The sequence below is a fragment of the Salmo trutta genome, chromosome 29, assembly GCF_901001165.1.
Source record: "Salmo trutta chromosome 29, fSalTru1.1, whole genome shotgun sequence".
NCBI classification, from domain to species: domain Eukaryota; kingdom Metazoa; phylum Chordata; class Actinopteri; order Salmoniformes; family Salmonidae; genus Salmo; species Salmo trutta.
In genome coordinates this window covers 26415203-26432316 of record NC_042985.1, presented here as the reverse complement: position 1 = coordinate 26432316, position 17114 = coordinate 26415203, and the positions used below count along the sequence as shown (strand labels likewise).

At 41.0% G+C, this 17114-nt stretch overlaps 1 protein-coding gene across 4 annotated transcripts in view; it reads right to left on the bottom strand.

The window, feature by feature from the left end:
- Positions 1 to 4447: 4447 nt before the first annotated feature.
- The window catches only part of LOC115167256 (ubiquitin carboxyl-terminal hydrolase 10), a 35975-nt gene continuing 23308 nt past the window's right edge, over positions 4448 to 17114 (bottom strand). For all 4 annotated transcript variants that reach the window (XM_029721488.1, XM_029721489.1, XM_029721487.1 and 1 more), the window contains 2 exons: positions 16273 to 16338; positions 4448 to 7823 (listed from right to left, as the gene is read on the bottom strand). In XM_029721488.1, coding sequence (XP_029577348.1) covers positions 7636 to 7823; positions 16273 to 16338 — 254 coding nt within the window. In that variant the 3' untranslated portion in view covers positions 4448 to 7635. The remainder of the gene's footprint in view (positions 7824 to 16272; positions 16339 to 17114) is intronic.

The window sequence follows — 17114 nt, the reverse complement described above, 5'->3', positions numbered from 1 at the left end:
AATCTTCTCAAAAGGGATTTGAAAATGACTTGAGAATTCTGCTCCATTTAACAAAGTCTCTCTCCAATCCTCCACCAGAGCCAAGACAAAGCAAAAGTTATGAGATCAAACCCAGACCACTGATAAATTACAATTGGTAAATTACTCTGACTGAGAAACAATTTCTTCAAAAGACTTTTACCAGAATCCACGTTTTATTGCATACAGGTATAATAAACCAGTGAGAGACATCAGAAAGCTGTTGCGGTGGCTTTTATGCGTTTCTGGGCTTGTCAATCTTGCACATACACTGAGTGGACAAAACATTAAGAATACCTTCCTGATGTTGAGTGGCACCCCCTTTTGCCCTCAGAATAGCCTTAATTCGTCAGGGCATGGACTCTACAAGGTGTAGAAAGCGTTCCACAGGGATGCTGGCCCATGTTGACTCCAACGCTTACCACAGCTGTTCAGTTCGCTGGATGTTCTTTGGTATGCCTTTCTTGATACACACGAGAAACTGTTGAGCGTTAAAAACCCAGCAGCGTTGCAGTTCTTTACACAAATCGGTGTGCCTGGCACCTACTACCATACCCCTTTCAAAGGCACTTCAATATTTTGTCTTGCTCATTCACCCTCTGAATGGCACACAATCCGTCTCAATTGTCTCAAGGCTTAAAAACGCTTTAACTTGTCTCCTCCCCTTCATCTACACTGACTGAAGTGGATTTAACAAGTGACATCAATAAGGGATCATAGCTTTCACCTGGATTCACCTGGTCAGTCTATGTCATGGAAAGAGCAGGTGTTCTTAGTGTTTTGAATACTCAATGTACATGTATGTAAGTCTTATGCCCATATTATTAACACATCTCCCCTGTCGTTATAGTAGTTCTGGGACCCTTGCCTAAAATAAGTCATGGCTTTCAGGTGTTCCATGTTGATGTAGGAGCTCCATGGACTAATATTCTGTCTGGAGATGGACCTGCTTTCATTTCCTCTTGATGGTTTTTAAAAACAACAAATGATTCCTTCACCTGTCCTGAAAGAATTTCACAAACAGGGTACTCTGTCCTACTTCTTCTACCCTTCAGAGTGAAGCCTTGACCCCCTAGCCTCCCATGATTGGCCTGCAATGCCAGTGCTGTAAAGCTGGAAATATCTACATCCACCACCGTCTTGCTAAGAAACCAGCACATATACTGTATTTACATTACTCCTCAATCATAGAAATGTTTGCTGTACTGCTCTGATAAGGCCAAAATAAACAACATTAAGGTAACCACAGTAACATTACTGGTTAGCAGCAGTGAGAGACGGGGAACACTTAATCCGGTGATTTACTTTTTTCTATGTGAAACCCCTCTGTTGGCCTAAGAGGCCACAGTGTGTGCAACTGGCTGAAGGCCTCTTCTTTTTTACTCAAATCACCCGAGAAACCCTCAGTGAAACTCAGCAGTTTAAACACTGTGCCCAGGTGCCCAAGCACTACCACTCATGTGTCAATAGACAGCTAGGTCAGAGGATGAGAAAATCTCTCTACAATGACTGGTGGCATGAAGAAGGCAAAGTCTAAACCTGTTCAAACAATCTCTACAGGCTTGATGGTTGTGTGATTTATGTCCACCAGAGGGTACTGTTCCCTGAGACCTGTGGGAAGAGAGGTGGACAGAGGAAGAGGATCTTTCAGAATCAAACTTCAGATAGAATTGAGTCCTTACAGATTTAATTCGCCGGGGGACTATTCACATCCTAGACTGTATCTGGGGGTTCAAAGCCAAATGAGAAAGGTGACTCAAACATCCTCCCATCTGTGTCAGTTCGAGCACTGCTCTTCATTATCATGCAATCCACCATGGACCAGGAGATCTCCAGCATTTCCTAAAACTCAGGTAACAGGATTCCAACCATGACTGAATGGGCCTTTGTCCAGGTGCCACGCTACACTGAGAAGCACGTGGGGGGGGGATTTCAGAACACCCTCTTGCTCCCTCGTACCGCTGCTTTGGAGTTTATTTGGCGAGGGGGGAGATCCTTCGAATCCTGGTCGCCACGGTTTGTTTCCCCTAGTGACTAAGGGGGGCACTATGTGGAATCCCTGAACAGGAATCACTTGAGATGGTAAGAGAGTTATGTAGCCAGAGGGGGAGGGAGGGAAGAGGTGAATGGAGGTAATGGGGTATAGACAGTGTAACTGAACCGAATGAGACTGGGTGAATAGAATAGAACATGAAAGATGCTCCACATACAGTAGATAGGAAATAAGACATCCATGATAGTTTAGGCTGGGAAATGTAGGACTGCAGCATATGGGACTTGATGGTGAACAAGAAGGTGGGAGTATCACAGAGGGCAAGGTGGCAAGTCTCTTGGGGCTCAGCCATTAGAGTGAGGAGCCAAGGGGGCTATAGGGTGAGGTCGGCGTAGCTGGAGGGCACAGGGACCATCACAGCACCAGTGGAGGGAGTTCATGCCCGGGATTCCAGTCTCATGGTGTAGTTTTTTTGGCTGGGCCAGGATAGTCCTGTACCAACACAGTGGAGGGGGCGGCAGTAACGGTTACTGCTCATTACCATTCTAACGCAAACTACTGAATTGTGTATGCTAAACCTCAGAAAAATGTTGTTCTAAGGGAAACTATAAAACTGTGCGATTCCCCTCGGAGAGAGTTCGCTGGTTACTACAGACAGGAAGTGGTTCTCTCAAATTGCATTGTTTTCTAGAGCCAAGAAAAATGATTCTGAAAATAAGGACTGTGGTGGTTAGGGGACAGGTTTGGGGAGGCTATGGTGTTGATATGGATGTATGTAACCACACACACATTTTATCTAGGGGTAGATCAGGTTTCTCTCCATCCACATGCTTCATAAAGAATGGGGGAGTTCGCACTCAGCCCCCCATATAGGAGAGTTCTGAACTTCATGTTCACTCAATGTTCTAAGTACTTCTGATTCAGCCATCCCTCACTAGACCATCTCTCCCACAGCGTCAAACCTCTGTGGCACAAGCAATGGTGCTAGTTTTCAAATCGTCACAGGTAATGTTAAAGTATCTCATAGAAGGTTGAAACGTCACTTTACAACCCCTACCAACATGTTAAGTGTAGCCCGTTTTCAGTGTACATTCATGCCAGGGTTTGCACTGCAACATGCCCATTACAAATGACTGGCTTTTAAAAAATGTGTTCTGGCTATAAACATTCACTCATGCCTTAAAAATGGAAGAGGTAAAACAAGCTCCCTTACAACCTAGAATTTTCTCAGTGTGGCTAAAAGAGACACTTCTCTGAGTATATAGGTGGTCTGTCACTGGGTGCCCAGGGCTGTAATTTCCCCCCCAGGCCACAGGCCTATAAAGAGGATCTTTAGCTGTGCTGTGATATTAACAAGAAAAATACCACACTTAATTACATGTTCAAGTCTGAGAGCAAAACCTGCACCCCGCATCCCTGCAAAAAGCCATATTATAGCAAGAAATACAGAGGGGGGAAAATCCATCACTGTCAAAATCTGAAATGATGGGCCTGCTTGTATAAATGAAACAGAAGCAAGCTCACTTCCCTGAACCAGACTGTAGTCAGGACACAGAGGCAGCCAGCTTGACCACAGTCCTGGTCAGGGGAGAACAGCTACAGCATACTGTAAATACTGCACATCATATACTGTAGGTGCACACTAAATGAGGAATGAGACCATGGGTGGTTATTTCTAGATACTGGTAGGCTACAAGACAGGTGATTATTTCTAGATTGGCTACAATACATGCAGTATATACTGTGAGGACCAGTTTCTACTTTATTTCATGATTTTGTTTGTCAACCTGTTCACAGAGCACTTTGTATTATTCTGTACTTGAATCCAAGACAATCAATTTAGATGAATATGTTACGTTAGGTATGCTACATATTAATTTGTGGTTGTCAATCACTCATTTCGTATGATATGTTACAAATTAGCAAAATGTACAATATGCTATGCATTTGCAAAACGTGTGTTAGGAATTCTAGCTAGGTGGGTAACGTTAGCTAGGCTAGGGGTTAGAGTTAAGTTTAGAAGTTAGGTTAAAGGGTTGAGGTTACGGGTAGGGCTAGCTAACATGCTGAGTAGTAAGTAGTTGCTAATTAGCTAAAGTTGCTAATTAGCTAAAATGCTACATTTGTCCATGATGACATTCAAAATCACAAACTTTGGGTTACTAGACGTACGCATTACACACCCACCTATCCACACCGACCAACCACCCTATTTTTGTTTTTGCCTTAAGTAAACTGTCTGTCTTACGTAACCATACCAAACATAACATACTAATTTGAGTGTCTCGGATTCACATTTACCATGTTACGTCTAGTCTGAGAGCAGGCTGTTATTGTGACATTCTCTGTACTAGGGCAGTTGAAGGTGTGTAGAGACTAGATGTTAGTACTAGAAGAAAGCTAAGCAGTCTTCTGACTACACCATTAGCAAACAGCTTCGGTTTAACACAATCTTTTATTTGAACAATAAACAAAAAGAGTAGAATGCTGGAGGATTAAGATTAAAAGACAGCATATAGTTTGTTTTCAGCTTGATATCCCAACACAAGCCCTCAGCAGACAACCGTGTTAGGAAGCACAAACTAAACAGAACGACATCATTGAAGCAATTCGCCAGCACATATCCTGACCATAATCATAAAAAAAGACTCAGGGATAAAATGTGTACAACAGAAAGCTTTCTGACAGCTTTAGTGTCTGTTTCAAACCATCTTCTTCAAAACATTCTTCGGGGTCTGTTTCAAACCGACATTGTCACAATGACTGTATCAGATATGACCACATAGCCATCAGCACAATTGAACTAACACTTATAAAGGAGTTTTATAATGATCTGAACAGATCAGCTCAATTTCCTCATATGGAATGACTGAGTCATGCTGATTGAATGAATCATGAGCTGTGGCAACAGAACTTAAGATGCAGAGGTGAAACCAAAATTAGACAGAAGCATTAGCGCAATTATGAAAGGCAACAGGGTCAATGTGAAGTATCCTTTGGTTTCACTTGGGGATTTTTTAAAAACTTTACATACCCATAAGTAATAAGCAAATGACTTGAGGGAACCAAATTCTGCATGGTTTAGACTACGAATTTGCAGTCACTTTAACATAACACATTTTCAGGACAAAATATACAACACTAATTCATGGAAGGGAATAGTGTGGGCAATTTAAATGACACTGCTCCAAACTCAAAGTATGCAACACAGAAAATGCACATTGTAAGATAACTTTTTCCATTACTCAGAGTTTCCAGTCACTTTAAATAAAAGGGGATACAGGTATATTGAATAAGTCTCTGCTACCATCAGTGAGAGAACTACAAAGTGAGAAATGGGATAAAATAAGCTCTTCCTGTAAGATCTAAAATGCATGCCCTGCTATTCCGATGTGGGAAAAATTATTTCACACTGCCCCAACATTCCAGTGGTCAGAAATGGGAAAGTGTGAGAGCCGCCTTACAAAAAGACCCATTCCCAGTTGTGTACCTCGCTTTATCCAATGGCCAAGTGTGTGCACGTAGTGTGTGTACGTGAGAAAGTGTATACTGTATGTGAAATATCTTTAGAAAATGGTCTGCTTTGCACATTAAGGACATAGAGTATACAAGGGTAAACCACAATGCACCAAGCCTTCAGCAAAGTAATGTACCAGTTATGTTCTTTTTGTAAAGGATTAAATACTGACAGATTCTGACATTGGTTTGCTTGAAATGTCCCTTAAGATTAGACTATGGATCAAACTTAGTGGAGGAAAAATAAAAAATAATGACGAAAGAAAATATGATCAAGCAAACAACTTGTCCAATTTTATTCATTGTTGTGCTTTACCTAGGGTAATTTCGCTCAAATATCAATTTAGATGCAATATAGTATAATTCTGGGGAAACTGTCATGGTGTTATTGAACAAATGAAAAATAACAAAATAACATTTAAGCGAAACTCAAAAACACAATCAATGAATAATAATGACGCAAAAAGCAAAGTCTCAAACAAAACATGATTTCCTTTTGTGCGCATTTATTGTGGGGGATTTCATTTCTAGAGCCAAGCAGCAGATGTGATCCCACTTCCCCTCAACATGGACAGTCTCTCTCACTGGAGAGGAACTGCACTCAGCCACAAAAGAGGAAATGCAAAGGTAGGGTACATTCCCATAAAACTTTACAGACATATGACTTAGTTGTCACGCTCACTGGGTTGGACTCATACATTGAGTGGAGATTTGGATTAGAAAGCCTCGCATAGCGAACCTAAGGCAGCCCCCTTTTTCTGGTGAGTTGGGGGGGTAAGGGGTCACGTGGCTGTTTCAACTCTACAGAGGCAGGCCGTCTATACATAGATGGAACCTTTAGACCAGAACAGGGGGGAAAAAAATGATAAAATGAAGGATGAGGGGGGAAAGAATAGGTATAAAATGAACAAGGGCCGGTGCTTGCGGTGGAATCTCAGTCTTCATCGTCATCTCTCCAGTGCTCCGGAGTACTCAGAAAACCTTAGAACTGGGAGCCAAACAAGGTGACACTCACCTAGATTCAGAGGTCTTTTTTTTTTTTTTTTTTTTACAGCTTTAAATCTTAAAATATCTGCAAGTGTGCATTAGCACATCCACATCTTGTTATTGATCAGATATATTATACGTGCACAGAAGCTTATTTTTTTTTTTTAAATCATCATTTAAATCCTAAAGCGCATTAAAATTGTTTTAGATAGTCATTCTAATTCCACACCAAGAAACCACAAGGTTCTTTCAAACAAAGCTGTTTAGTTTCAGCACACTGTAGCAGCACCTTTTCTCCTGTCATTTTTTCTATTTTGTTGATGGCTCAAGTTTTACCTAGATTTAAAAGCATCAGGAAAGTGAGGAAGGTGAAGTAAGAAGAGATGGTGGCCATGAAGAGCATCTTGCCTCTGGAGTTAGAGACTCATCCGATAACGTTTTGTCGTTTGCTGGTGCTGGGCCTTTTTCCGACGAACTCCGGCAAAATTTCAACAGGTCTTTAAACTGCTGCAAATTCATTAGGACAACAACTCCCCTTGCTAAAAGGCAAAACTGATTATTTTATGCCATTTTCCCAAAAAAACAAACATTTGAGTAGATAAACTAAAAAATTACAACTTCTCTCCAGCAGTCCAACCGTCCATCTGCAGCCTTGTGTTGTAGATAGATAGTTCGTCCTGTGGGTAAAGTACCCACTGTTCCCAGTCTGAACGAGGCTGTAGGTTCAGAGGCGAGTCTCAAGGTCCCCTCCCCTCAGTCCATTCAACAGTCTCTCCTCGCAGCATTAAAAAAAACAGCAGTGGCGCACAGAGAAGAGGAAGCCATCACAGGGAAATTATTTTACAATGCGTCCTTTTCCCCCCTAATTCTTTCAAAAAAGATAAAAGGAAAAAAGGCATTGTTGGAAAAGCTGGCTCTCTGGAAAAGCAGGGATGAGGGGGAGGAAGAAGAAAATCTTGCAAGAGAAGAAGTTGGGCAGTGTTCCTGTTCATTAGTTTGTGTGTGTGTTTGAATGTATGCATGTGTATGTGCATGTCTGTAGTGGGAGTGTGTATGTGTAGTTGAATATGTGTAAAATGAGTGTTCCTCTGTGTGAGTGTGCATGTACGCGTGTGTGGTGTCTACAGCAGGTCAACGCGACGGTAGTACAGCAGGTAGGCAGTGCGCTCAGCAGTCTGCTTCACCACCTGGTACTGGTTGATGACCTTCACTGCCTGGTCGTCAATGCGCAGCCAGCCGTTCAGACCGATGTGGAAGACATCCGTGGTGTAATGGCCGCCTGTAGCACTGTTCCCATGGTGATAGACAACTGCGAGGGAGACACATAAAATAGAAGCTTTTCAGAGGCGGAATTCAAACTGAAATTTGAGGAAAAATGAACTGGTTGTCTCACCTAGTTATCATAAGAGGAATGCACTAACTGGATAAGAGTGTCTGCTAAATGACTAAAATGTCCAAATGAAAAGGCCATTCTGTTATCTGGTTCTGGCTACACAAGGTCAGAGCCAGTAACTAACTACTGATATCAGACAACTTTCTGGAACACCCTAGGCATGTAGACCAGAGTTGCTAGCCTTACAGAGAGGCCTCCATTTCAGTGTGTTATTGATGTAGGCATTGAATATCATGTTGTAAGCATATAGTTAAAGCTTATATTACACTTATTTCACATATCTGATCAAGTGTCATAAGAATTCTTGGCAATGCATCAATCATGACCAAATGTAGAAACCTTAGTAACTACAGCAGGAGAATGTGGAAAGAAAATAACATTGTCCATTCTGTGCTCATATTTACAAGCTGGGCTGGCAACACGTGTTCCAAATGGACTTAATGCCCTTAACGTGGAACACTACGATACCATGAAGACCACGTTTAAAAGTGGGCTTCGGATTTAAGCCACAGTGACAGTTATTACCAGGCAGAAATAAATCATTAAGTTGAGTAAACATGGCAATCTTGTTAGATCCGTTTGATTTGGACACAGAACTAGATTCAGGCGGTAACTCATTCTTTGTACTGAAATCATAAGCTACTATAGGCAAGGAGTAACATCATTACCCCCCTCATCTTACAACAGATATGTGCAACCACAACTGAATGATTGGTTTAACTGGAGGGAAACAAGACATACCAGTGTGTGGTTGAGCCAACTTTTCCCCTAAGTGCTTGATTGTATAGGTTCACCTTTTCACTGGCACCAGAACATTAAAATTGCATGATTAAAGTTTCCAAAGGCACTTATATTACATATTTACTAAACTGTTATGTTATCACATCACACGCTGAGTAGCATGTGTAGCATCAATACTTTCTCTATCCCATGGGCCAGATGGTCAGAGAGAAGGCAAAACGTTTACCTCCAGGATCTTACAGTAAAAGATTAACTGCACAGCTATAGCAACAGTTGCCAGGGGTTACTCTAACAGATTTTTGACAAGTGAGGAGTGCCCTTTTCTGCTCTGAAAGGAAAATAAACGGCTCAAGACAATCTACGGGGAGATTAACAGGACCCCCATATCCACAGTGGAGGTTGTCTTTGTTTGAACTGGTCAGTCAGGCGTGAAGGGAGGGGAGGAGGGGGCAGGAGAACTACATGCTGAATGAGCTGCTGGAAATAACAGTTAGCTGAACACTGGCCACTCACTCCTACACCAGCACAGTTTTCATTGAGCAGGCAGAGCTTCCTAATGAAGGCCAACTTTTATTCCCTTTGGCCCTGCCAGGGAGGAGGTTATAGGGGTGGGGGGGTCAGGGCTGTGGTAAAGTCTGGGGTAATGCTCTAGTCTAGAAAGACTTCCTGGGTCTAGGAGGAAGAAAGGAGTGGGAGAATGAGGTTTTACCGATGCATGGTTACCACAGAGAACGAAACTCTTGCGTCATTTCACAGCTGAGATCAACACTAGCTACCTCAGGCATCATTCCACAAGGAGCCCTCTGGAATCACTGTACCTTTCTCCATAGACAAGTCATAATACTGTCCAGTACATTAAACAGGTATGTTTACACTGTAGAATTTGGTAGGGAATAGAGAAGTTTGCAGAAACAGCATTTTGCACCCACTAAAAGTTTCTACATATGATTTGACCCGTCGCTAAGCCCCGCTCCCCTTGGTTACTGTTGCAACCTCGGATAACATTTTCTCAGGAAGCCCAATTCCCCATTAAACCACTGGTGAAATCCCCTCACAATGATCTCAAACTGTGTTTCTAATACACAATGAAATGTAAAAAACAGACCACCCCTTGCTAGTCAGGAAACTCTTGGGTCAGCTATGTTGTGGTGGACTGTCATTACAATTTCTTCACAGGAACCTGGTAAAATTATGTTTGTAGTTTAGCTAGCCACTAAATGGCTCTGAATTCACAGTCAGCATGCAGTCAAAGCTATAACCACTTTGAGCTAACTAGTGATTTCAAATCTTATCCTGATGTCAACAGCAGATTCATAACATTGCTAACTAACATACATTAAGTGCCTAGCTAGCTAGCATTAGCAACGTTTGGTGGTCAATGAGACAGCTACCCAACCAGCTGAGCTAGCAAACAATGTAACAAAAGCCTAATTTCAGATTTGAAAAATAGGCTCTGTATTTCAGGAATCACAGTACCAAGTATTAGTGGTGCACTGTTCTATTATTTAGCCATTTTATTTAAAAAATAAATGAAAACTATTTTTGCTATAGCACTCACTGGTTTCATGAGATTTAAGCGTGAACTTGTCCGAGGAGTCGGATTTGACAACAATTGCTTTCCACTGGAGGGCTGCGATTGGCTGCTGAAAATTCTGGGGTGTGGCTTAGCGACGGGTGAATTCAGATTTGTCAATTGAGATTTGTCCAAAACAAAAAAAATTGTTCCAAGAGCAAAGTCATGGCTCTGAGAAGTTCAATCTGCTTCTTATCAAAAACACAGTTGCCGAAGCGAGCCTTCCAAGGTAGCTCAACTCAAGAGTATCAATTTTATCAGTCACTGAGACAGCATGTGGAGTAAACAGAGTATGAAAGGAAACTAGAGGTCGACCGATTAATTAGGGCCGATTTCAAGTTTTCATAAATCGGTCATTTGATTACCGACTATGGCCGATTACATTGCAATCCACGAGGAGACTGCGTGGCAGGCTGACCACCTGTTACGCGAGTGCAGCATCAAAAGGACCTGTGGCTGCAAGGAGCCAAAGTAAGTTGCTAGCTAGCATTAAACGTATCTTATAAAAACCAATCTAAAAATAATCACAAGTTAACCTGGTAATATCATCAACCATGTGTAGTTAATTAGCTTGTCCTGCATTGCATATAATCAATGCGGCGTCTGTTAATTCATCATCGAATAACAGCCTACTTCAACTTCGCCAAACGGGTGATGATTTAACAAATGTGCATTCGCGAAAAAAGCCCAATATGCAACAGTTTGGGCTGCCTGGCTCGTTGCAAACTGTGTGAAGACCATTTCTTCCTAACAATGACCGTAATTAATTTTCCAGAATTTCACATAATTATGACATAACATTGAAGGTTATGCAATGTAACAGCAATATTTAGACTTAGGGTAGCCACCCATTCGATAAAATACGGAACGGTTCCATATTTCACTGAAAGAATAAATGTTTTGTTTTCGAAATTATAGTTTCTGGATTTGACCATATTAAATGACCAAAGGCTCATATTTCTGTGTTTATTATATTATAATTAAGTCTATGATTTGATAGAGCAGTCTGACTGAGCAGTGGTAGGCAGTAGCAGGCTCGTAAGCATTCATTCAAACAAACAGCACTTTACTGCGTTTTGCCAGCAGCTCTTAGCAATGCTTGAAGCATAGCACAATCAATTCCCGAGATTAGGCTGGCAATACTAAAGTGCCTATAAGAACATCCAATAGTCAAAGGTATATGAAATACAAATGGTATAGAGAGAAATAGTCGACAAATCATAATTCCTATAATAACTACAACCTAAAACGAATAAATTGGGAATATTGAAGACTCATGTTAAAAGGAACCACCAGCGTTCATATGTTCTCATGTTCTGAGCAAGGAACTTAAACGTTAGCTTTTTTACATGGCACATATTGCACTTTTACTTTCTTCTCCAACACTGTGTTTTTGCATTATTTAAACCAAATTGAACGTTTCATTATTTTATTTATGCATTATATTAACCTGTTTAGGATAGGGGGCAGTATTTTCACGGCCGGATAAAAAACGTACCCGATTTAATCTGGTTATTACTCCTGCCCAGAAACTAGAATATGCATATAATTGATTTGGATAGAAAACACCCTAAAGTTATCTAAACCTGTTTGAATGGTGTCTGTGAGTATAACAGAACTCATATGGCAGGCCAAAACCTGAGAAGATTCTAAACAGGAAGTGCCCTCTCTGACCATTTCTTGGCCTTCTATAGCCTCTTTATCGGAAACAGAGGATCTCTGCTGTAACGTGACATTTTCTAAGACTCCCATAGGCTCTCAGAAGGCGCCAGAACGTTGAATGATGACTCTGCAGTCCCTGGCTGAAAAACAGTAGCGCATTTGGACAGTGGTCGATCTGAGAACAATGAAACTGGTGTTCGCGTGCTCGTGAAGAGTCCATTTTACATTTTCAGTCTTTGAACGAAAACGTCGCCCGGTCGGAATATTATCGCTATTTTACGAGAAAAATCGCATAAAAATAGATTTTAAACAGCGTTTGACATGCTTTGAAGTACGGTAATGGAATATTTCTAATTTTTTTGTCACGATACGCGCCGGCGCGTCACCCTTCAGATAGTGTCTTGAACGCAAGAACAAACGCAGCTATTTGTATATAACTATGGATTATTTGGAACCAAACCAACATTTGTTGTTGAAGTAGAAGTCCTGGGAGTGCATTCTGACGAAGAACAGCAAAGGTAATCCAATTTTTCTTATAATAAATCTGAGTTTGGTGAGTGCCAAACTTGGTGGGTGTCAAAATAGCTAGCCATGATGGCCGGGCTATCTACTCAGAATATTGCAAAATGTGCTTTCACCGTAAAGCTATTTTAAAATCGGACATAGCGATTGCATAAAGGAGGTCTGTATCTATAATTCTTAAAATAATTATGTTTTTTGTGAATGTTTATCGTGAGTAATTTAGTAAATTCACCGGAAGTTTGCGGTGGGTATGCTAGTTCTGAACGTCACATGCTAATGTAAAAAGCTGTTTTTTGATATAAATATGAACTTGATTGAACAAAACATGCATGTATTGTATAACATAATGTCCTAGGAGTGTCATCTGATGAAGATCATCAAAGGTTAGTGCTGCATTTAGCTGTCTTCTGGGTTTTTGTGACATTATATGCTAGCTTGAAAAATGGGTGTCTGATTATTTCTGGCTGGGTACTCTCCTGACATAATCTAATGTTTTGCTTTCGCTGTAAAGCCTTTTTGAAATCGGACAATGTGGTTAGATAAAGGAGAGTCTTGTCTTTAAAATGGTGTAAAATACTCATATGTTTGAAAAATGGAAGTTTTGGGATTTTTGAGGAGTTTGTAATTCGCGCCACGCCCTATCATTGGATATTGGAGTGGTGTTCCGCTAGCAGAACATCTAGATGTAAGAGGTTTTAAGATAAGTGTTCATTGTTCATTCAGTATTGTTGTCATTATCACACACACACTTGAAGTCGGAAGCTTACATACACCTTAGCCAAATACATTTAAACTCAGTTCTTCACAATTCCTGACATTTAAACCTAGTAAAAATTCCCTGTCTTAGGTCAGTTAGGATCACCACTTTATTTTAAGAATACGAAATGTCAGAATAATAGTAGAGGGAATGATTTATTTCAGCTTTTATTTCTTGCATCACATTCCCAGTGGGTCAGAAGTTTACATACACTCAATTAGTATTTGGTAGCATTGCTTTAAATGGTTTAACTTGGGTCAAACGTTTCAGGTAGCCTTCCACAAGCTTCCCACAATAAGTTGGGTGAATTCTGCCCCGTTCCTCCTGACAGAGCTGGTGTAACTGAGTCAGGTTTGTAGGCCTCCTTGCTCACACGCATTTTCAGTTCTGCCCACAAATTTTCTATAGGGTTGAGGTCAGGGCTTCGTGATGGCCACACCTCAACTTTGTTGTCCTTAAGCCATTTTGCCACAACTTTGGAAGCATGCTTGGGGTCATTGTCCATTTGGAAGACCCATTTGCGACCAAGCTGTAACTTTGACTGATGTCTTGATGCTGCCACCCACATGCTTCACGGTTGGGATGTGGTTCTTCAGCTTGCAAGCCTCCCCTTTTCCTCCAAACATAACGATGGTCATTATGGCCAAACAGTTCCATTTTTGTTTCATCAGACCAGAGGACATTTCTCCAAAAAGATACAATCTTTGTCCCCATGTGTAGTTGCAAACCGTAGTCTGGAGTTTTTATGGCAGTTTTGGAGCAGCTTGCTTGCTGAGCGGCCTTTCAGGTTATGTCAATATAGGACTCGTTTCACTGTGGATATAGATACTTTGTACCCGTTTCCTCCAGCATCTTCATAAGGTCCTTTGCTGCTGTTCTGGGATTGATTTGCACTTTTCGCACCAAAGTACGTTCATCTCTCGGAGACAGAATGCGTCTCTTTCCAGAGCAGTATGACGGCTGCGTGGTACCATGGTGTTTATACTTGCGTACTATTGTTTTTACAGATGAACGTGGTACCTTCGTGCATTTGGAAATTGCTCCAAATGATGAACCAGACTTGTGGAGGTCTACAATTTTTTTACCTGAGGTCTTGGCTGATTTCTTTTGATTTTCCCATGATGTCAAGCAAATAGGCACTGAGTTTGAAGGTAGGCCTTGAAATACATGCACAAATACACATCCAATTGACTCAAATGATGTCAATTAGCAGAAGCAGAAGCTTCACAAGCTCCTAAAGCCATGACATCATTTTCTGGAACTTTCCAAGCTGTTTAAAGGCACAGTCAACTTAGTGTATGTAAACTTCTGACCCACTGGAATTGTGATACAGCGAATTATAAGTGAAATAATCTGTCTGTAAACAATTGTTGGAAAAATTACTTGTTACAAAGTAGATGTCCTAACTAACTGGCCAAATCTATAGTTTGTTAACCTGTTGGGGCTAGGGGGCAGTATTTGCACGGCCGGATAAAAAAACGTACCCGATTTAAACTGGTTACAACTCTTGCCCAGAAACGAGAATATGCATATAATTAGTAGATTTGGATAGAAAACACTCAAAAGTTTCTAAAACTGTTTCAATGGTGTCTGCGAGTATAACAGAACTCATATGGCAGGCCAAAACCTGAGAAGATTCCATACAGGAAGTGCCCTGTCTGACAATTTGTTGTCCTTCTGTTGCATCTCTATCGAAAATACAGCATCTGTGCTGTAACGTGACATTTTCTACAGCTTCCATTGGCTCTCTAAAGCCGCCAGAAAGTGGAATGGGGTGTCTGCTGTCTCTGGGCAAAGAACAGCAGGAAAGTTTATAAGTAGTCAGCCTGGGGACAGTGAGACTGAGATGCGCGTTCACGAGACGACTCCATTTTATTTTTCTTTCAGCCTTTGAATGAATACAACGTTGCCCAGTTGGAATATTATCGCTATTTTACAAGAAAAATAGCATAAAAATTGATTTTAAACAGCGTTTGACATGCTTCGAAGTACGGTAATGGAATATTTTATTTTATTTTTTTTTCAGATAGTGACCTGAACGCACAAACAAAACAGGGCTATTTGAATATAACTATGGATTATTTGGAACCAAAACAACATTTGTTGTTGAAGTAGAAGTCCTGGGAGTGCATTCTGACGAAGAACAGCAAAGGTAATCCAATTTTTCTAATAGTAATTCTGAGTTTAGTGAGCCCCAAAGTTGGTGGGTGTCAAAATAGCTAGCCGTGATAGCCGAGCTATGTACTCAGAATATTGCAAAATGTGCTTTCGCCGAAAAGCTATTTTAAAATGTGACACCGCGATTGCATAAAGGAGTTCTGTATCTATAATTCTTAAAATAATTATGTATTTTGTCAACGTTTATCATGAGTAATTTAGTAAATTCACCGGAAGTTTTCGGTGGGTATGCTAGTTCTGAACATCACATGCTAATGTAAAAAGCTGGTTTTTGATATAAATATGAACTTGATTGAACAAAACATGCATGTACTGTATAACATAATGTCCTAGGAGTGTCATCTGATGAAGATCATCAAAGGTTAGTGCTGCATTTAGCTGTGGTTTTGGTTTTTGTGACATATATGCTTGCTTTGAAAATGGATGTGTGATTATTTTTGGCAGGGTACTCTCCTGACATAATCTAATGTTTTGCTTTCACTGTAAAGCCTTTTTGAAATCGGATAATGTGGTTGGATTAACGAGAGTCTTGTCTTTAAAATGGTGTAAAATAGTCATATGTTTGAGATATTGAGTGTATGTAAACTTCCTACTTCAACTGTATACACACACACACACACAAATCGTCCGATTAATCGGTATTTGCTTTTTTGGTCCTCCAATAATCGGTATCAGTGTTCAAAAATCATAAATGGGTTTTCCTCTAAAGGAAACCTCAGTGCGAGTCTGAACACATCGAAGGAGAATCCTATGAACGATTGAACTTAATGTTTGAATACATCTTATGCTTGACTATATATGTTGTTGCCTGTAGCATAGGGCCAATGCCCTATTACTGCATATAATTGAATGATCGTGACCGTTTGTGTGATACTGTGGGTGTAGGAGGAGATGTGTGTAGTTGATCATAAATCGGTATATACAGTACATACCTGCAAAGAGCCTGTAGGTTCTTTGGCCTTTGAATATTTTGCTCCGCACCCCTGAAGAGAGGAGATCTAAGGAGAAACAAATTAATCATGTACAGCCACATCACTGAGAGAAACAAAACGTGTAAGATATCCCTCATAGCATCATCAATTATAGTTATTTGGGTCTGTGTGCCATGAAAACCAGCCCGTCTAAATAAAGGTGGCTATAAAAATACACCAGTGTAGCATTTGGTAAATCATACGCAAAATGCTGGCAGGCTGCCGCTCATGCCAAACCAAAATAAAATGTAGCCAACTTTTTATAATTTATACACCGCAGGAGACCCAACACACTGGACCCAGTTTTTACATTGGAAAGAGCCAGGGATTCTCTCCACATCCTGATGCTTATTCTGTAAAGCTACAGTACTAATATCCTCAAGCTGCTGGGACTATGTCTGTGGGGATTTGGAAGACGTGCCTTTATGACTAGTTACAGAAACCCCACATGGGAGAGATGAATACAGAGACTCCCTCAGATATTATGGACATGTTGACCTACTTGGCAGAGGAAATCTAAAATGTTGTTTTTGTGTGTGTGTGTGTGTGTGTGTGTGTGTGTGTGTGTGTGTGTGTGTGGGGGGGGGGGTCTCTAAATATTTCCTCTGTGTGCTGTTGGTTCAGGGCTTGTAGAGTAGGCTGGGCAGAGCAGTAAACATAGGCAGGCTGGCTGGCCAGCTCAGTTGTAAATCTGTGTGAGGTTGGGTGTTGGGGCTGGATGAGGAGGCCTTTAACGTATGAGGTCAACCCACAAATCATCTCTCCCTGCTGCTGATGGTGACCTCCCAGCATTTTGCAGGCAC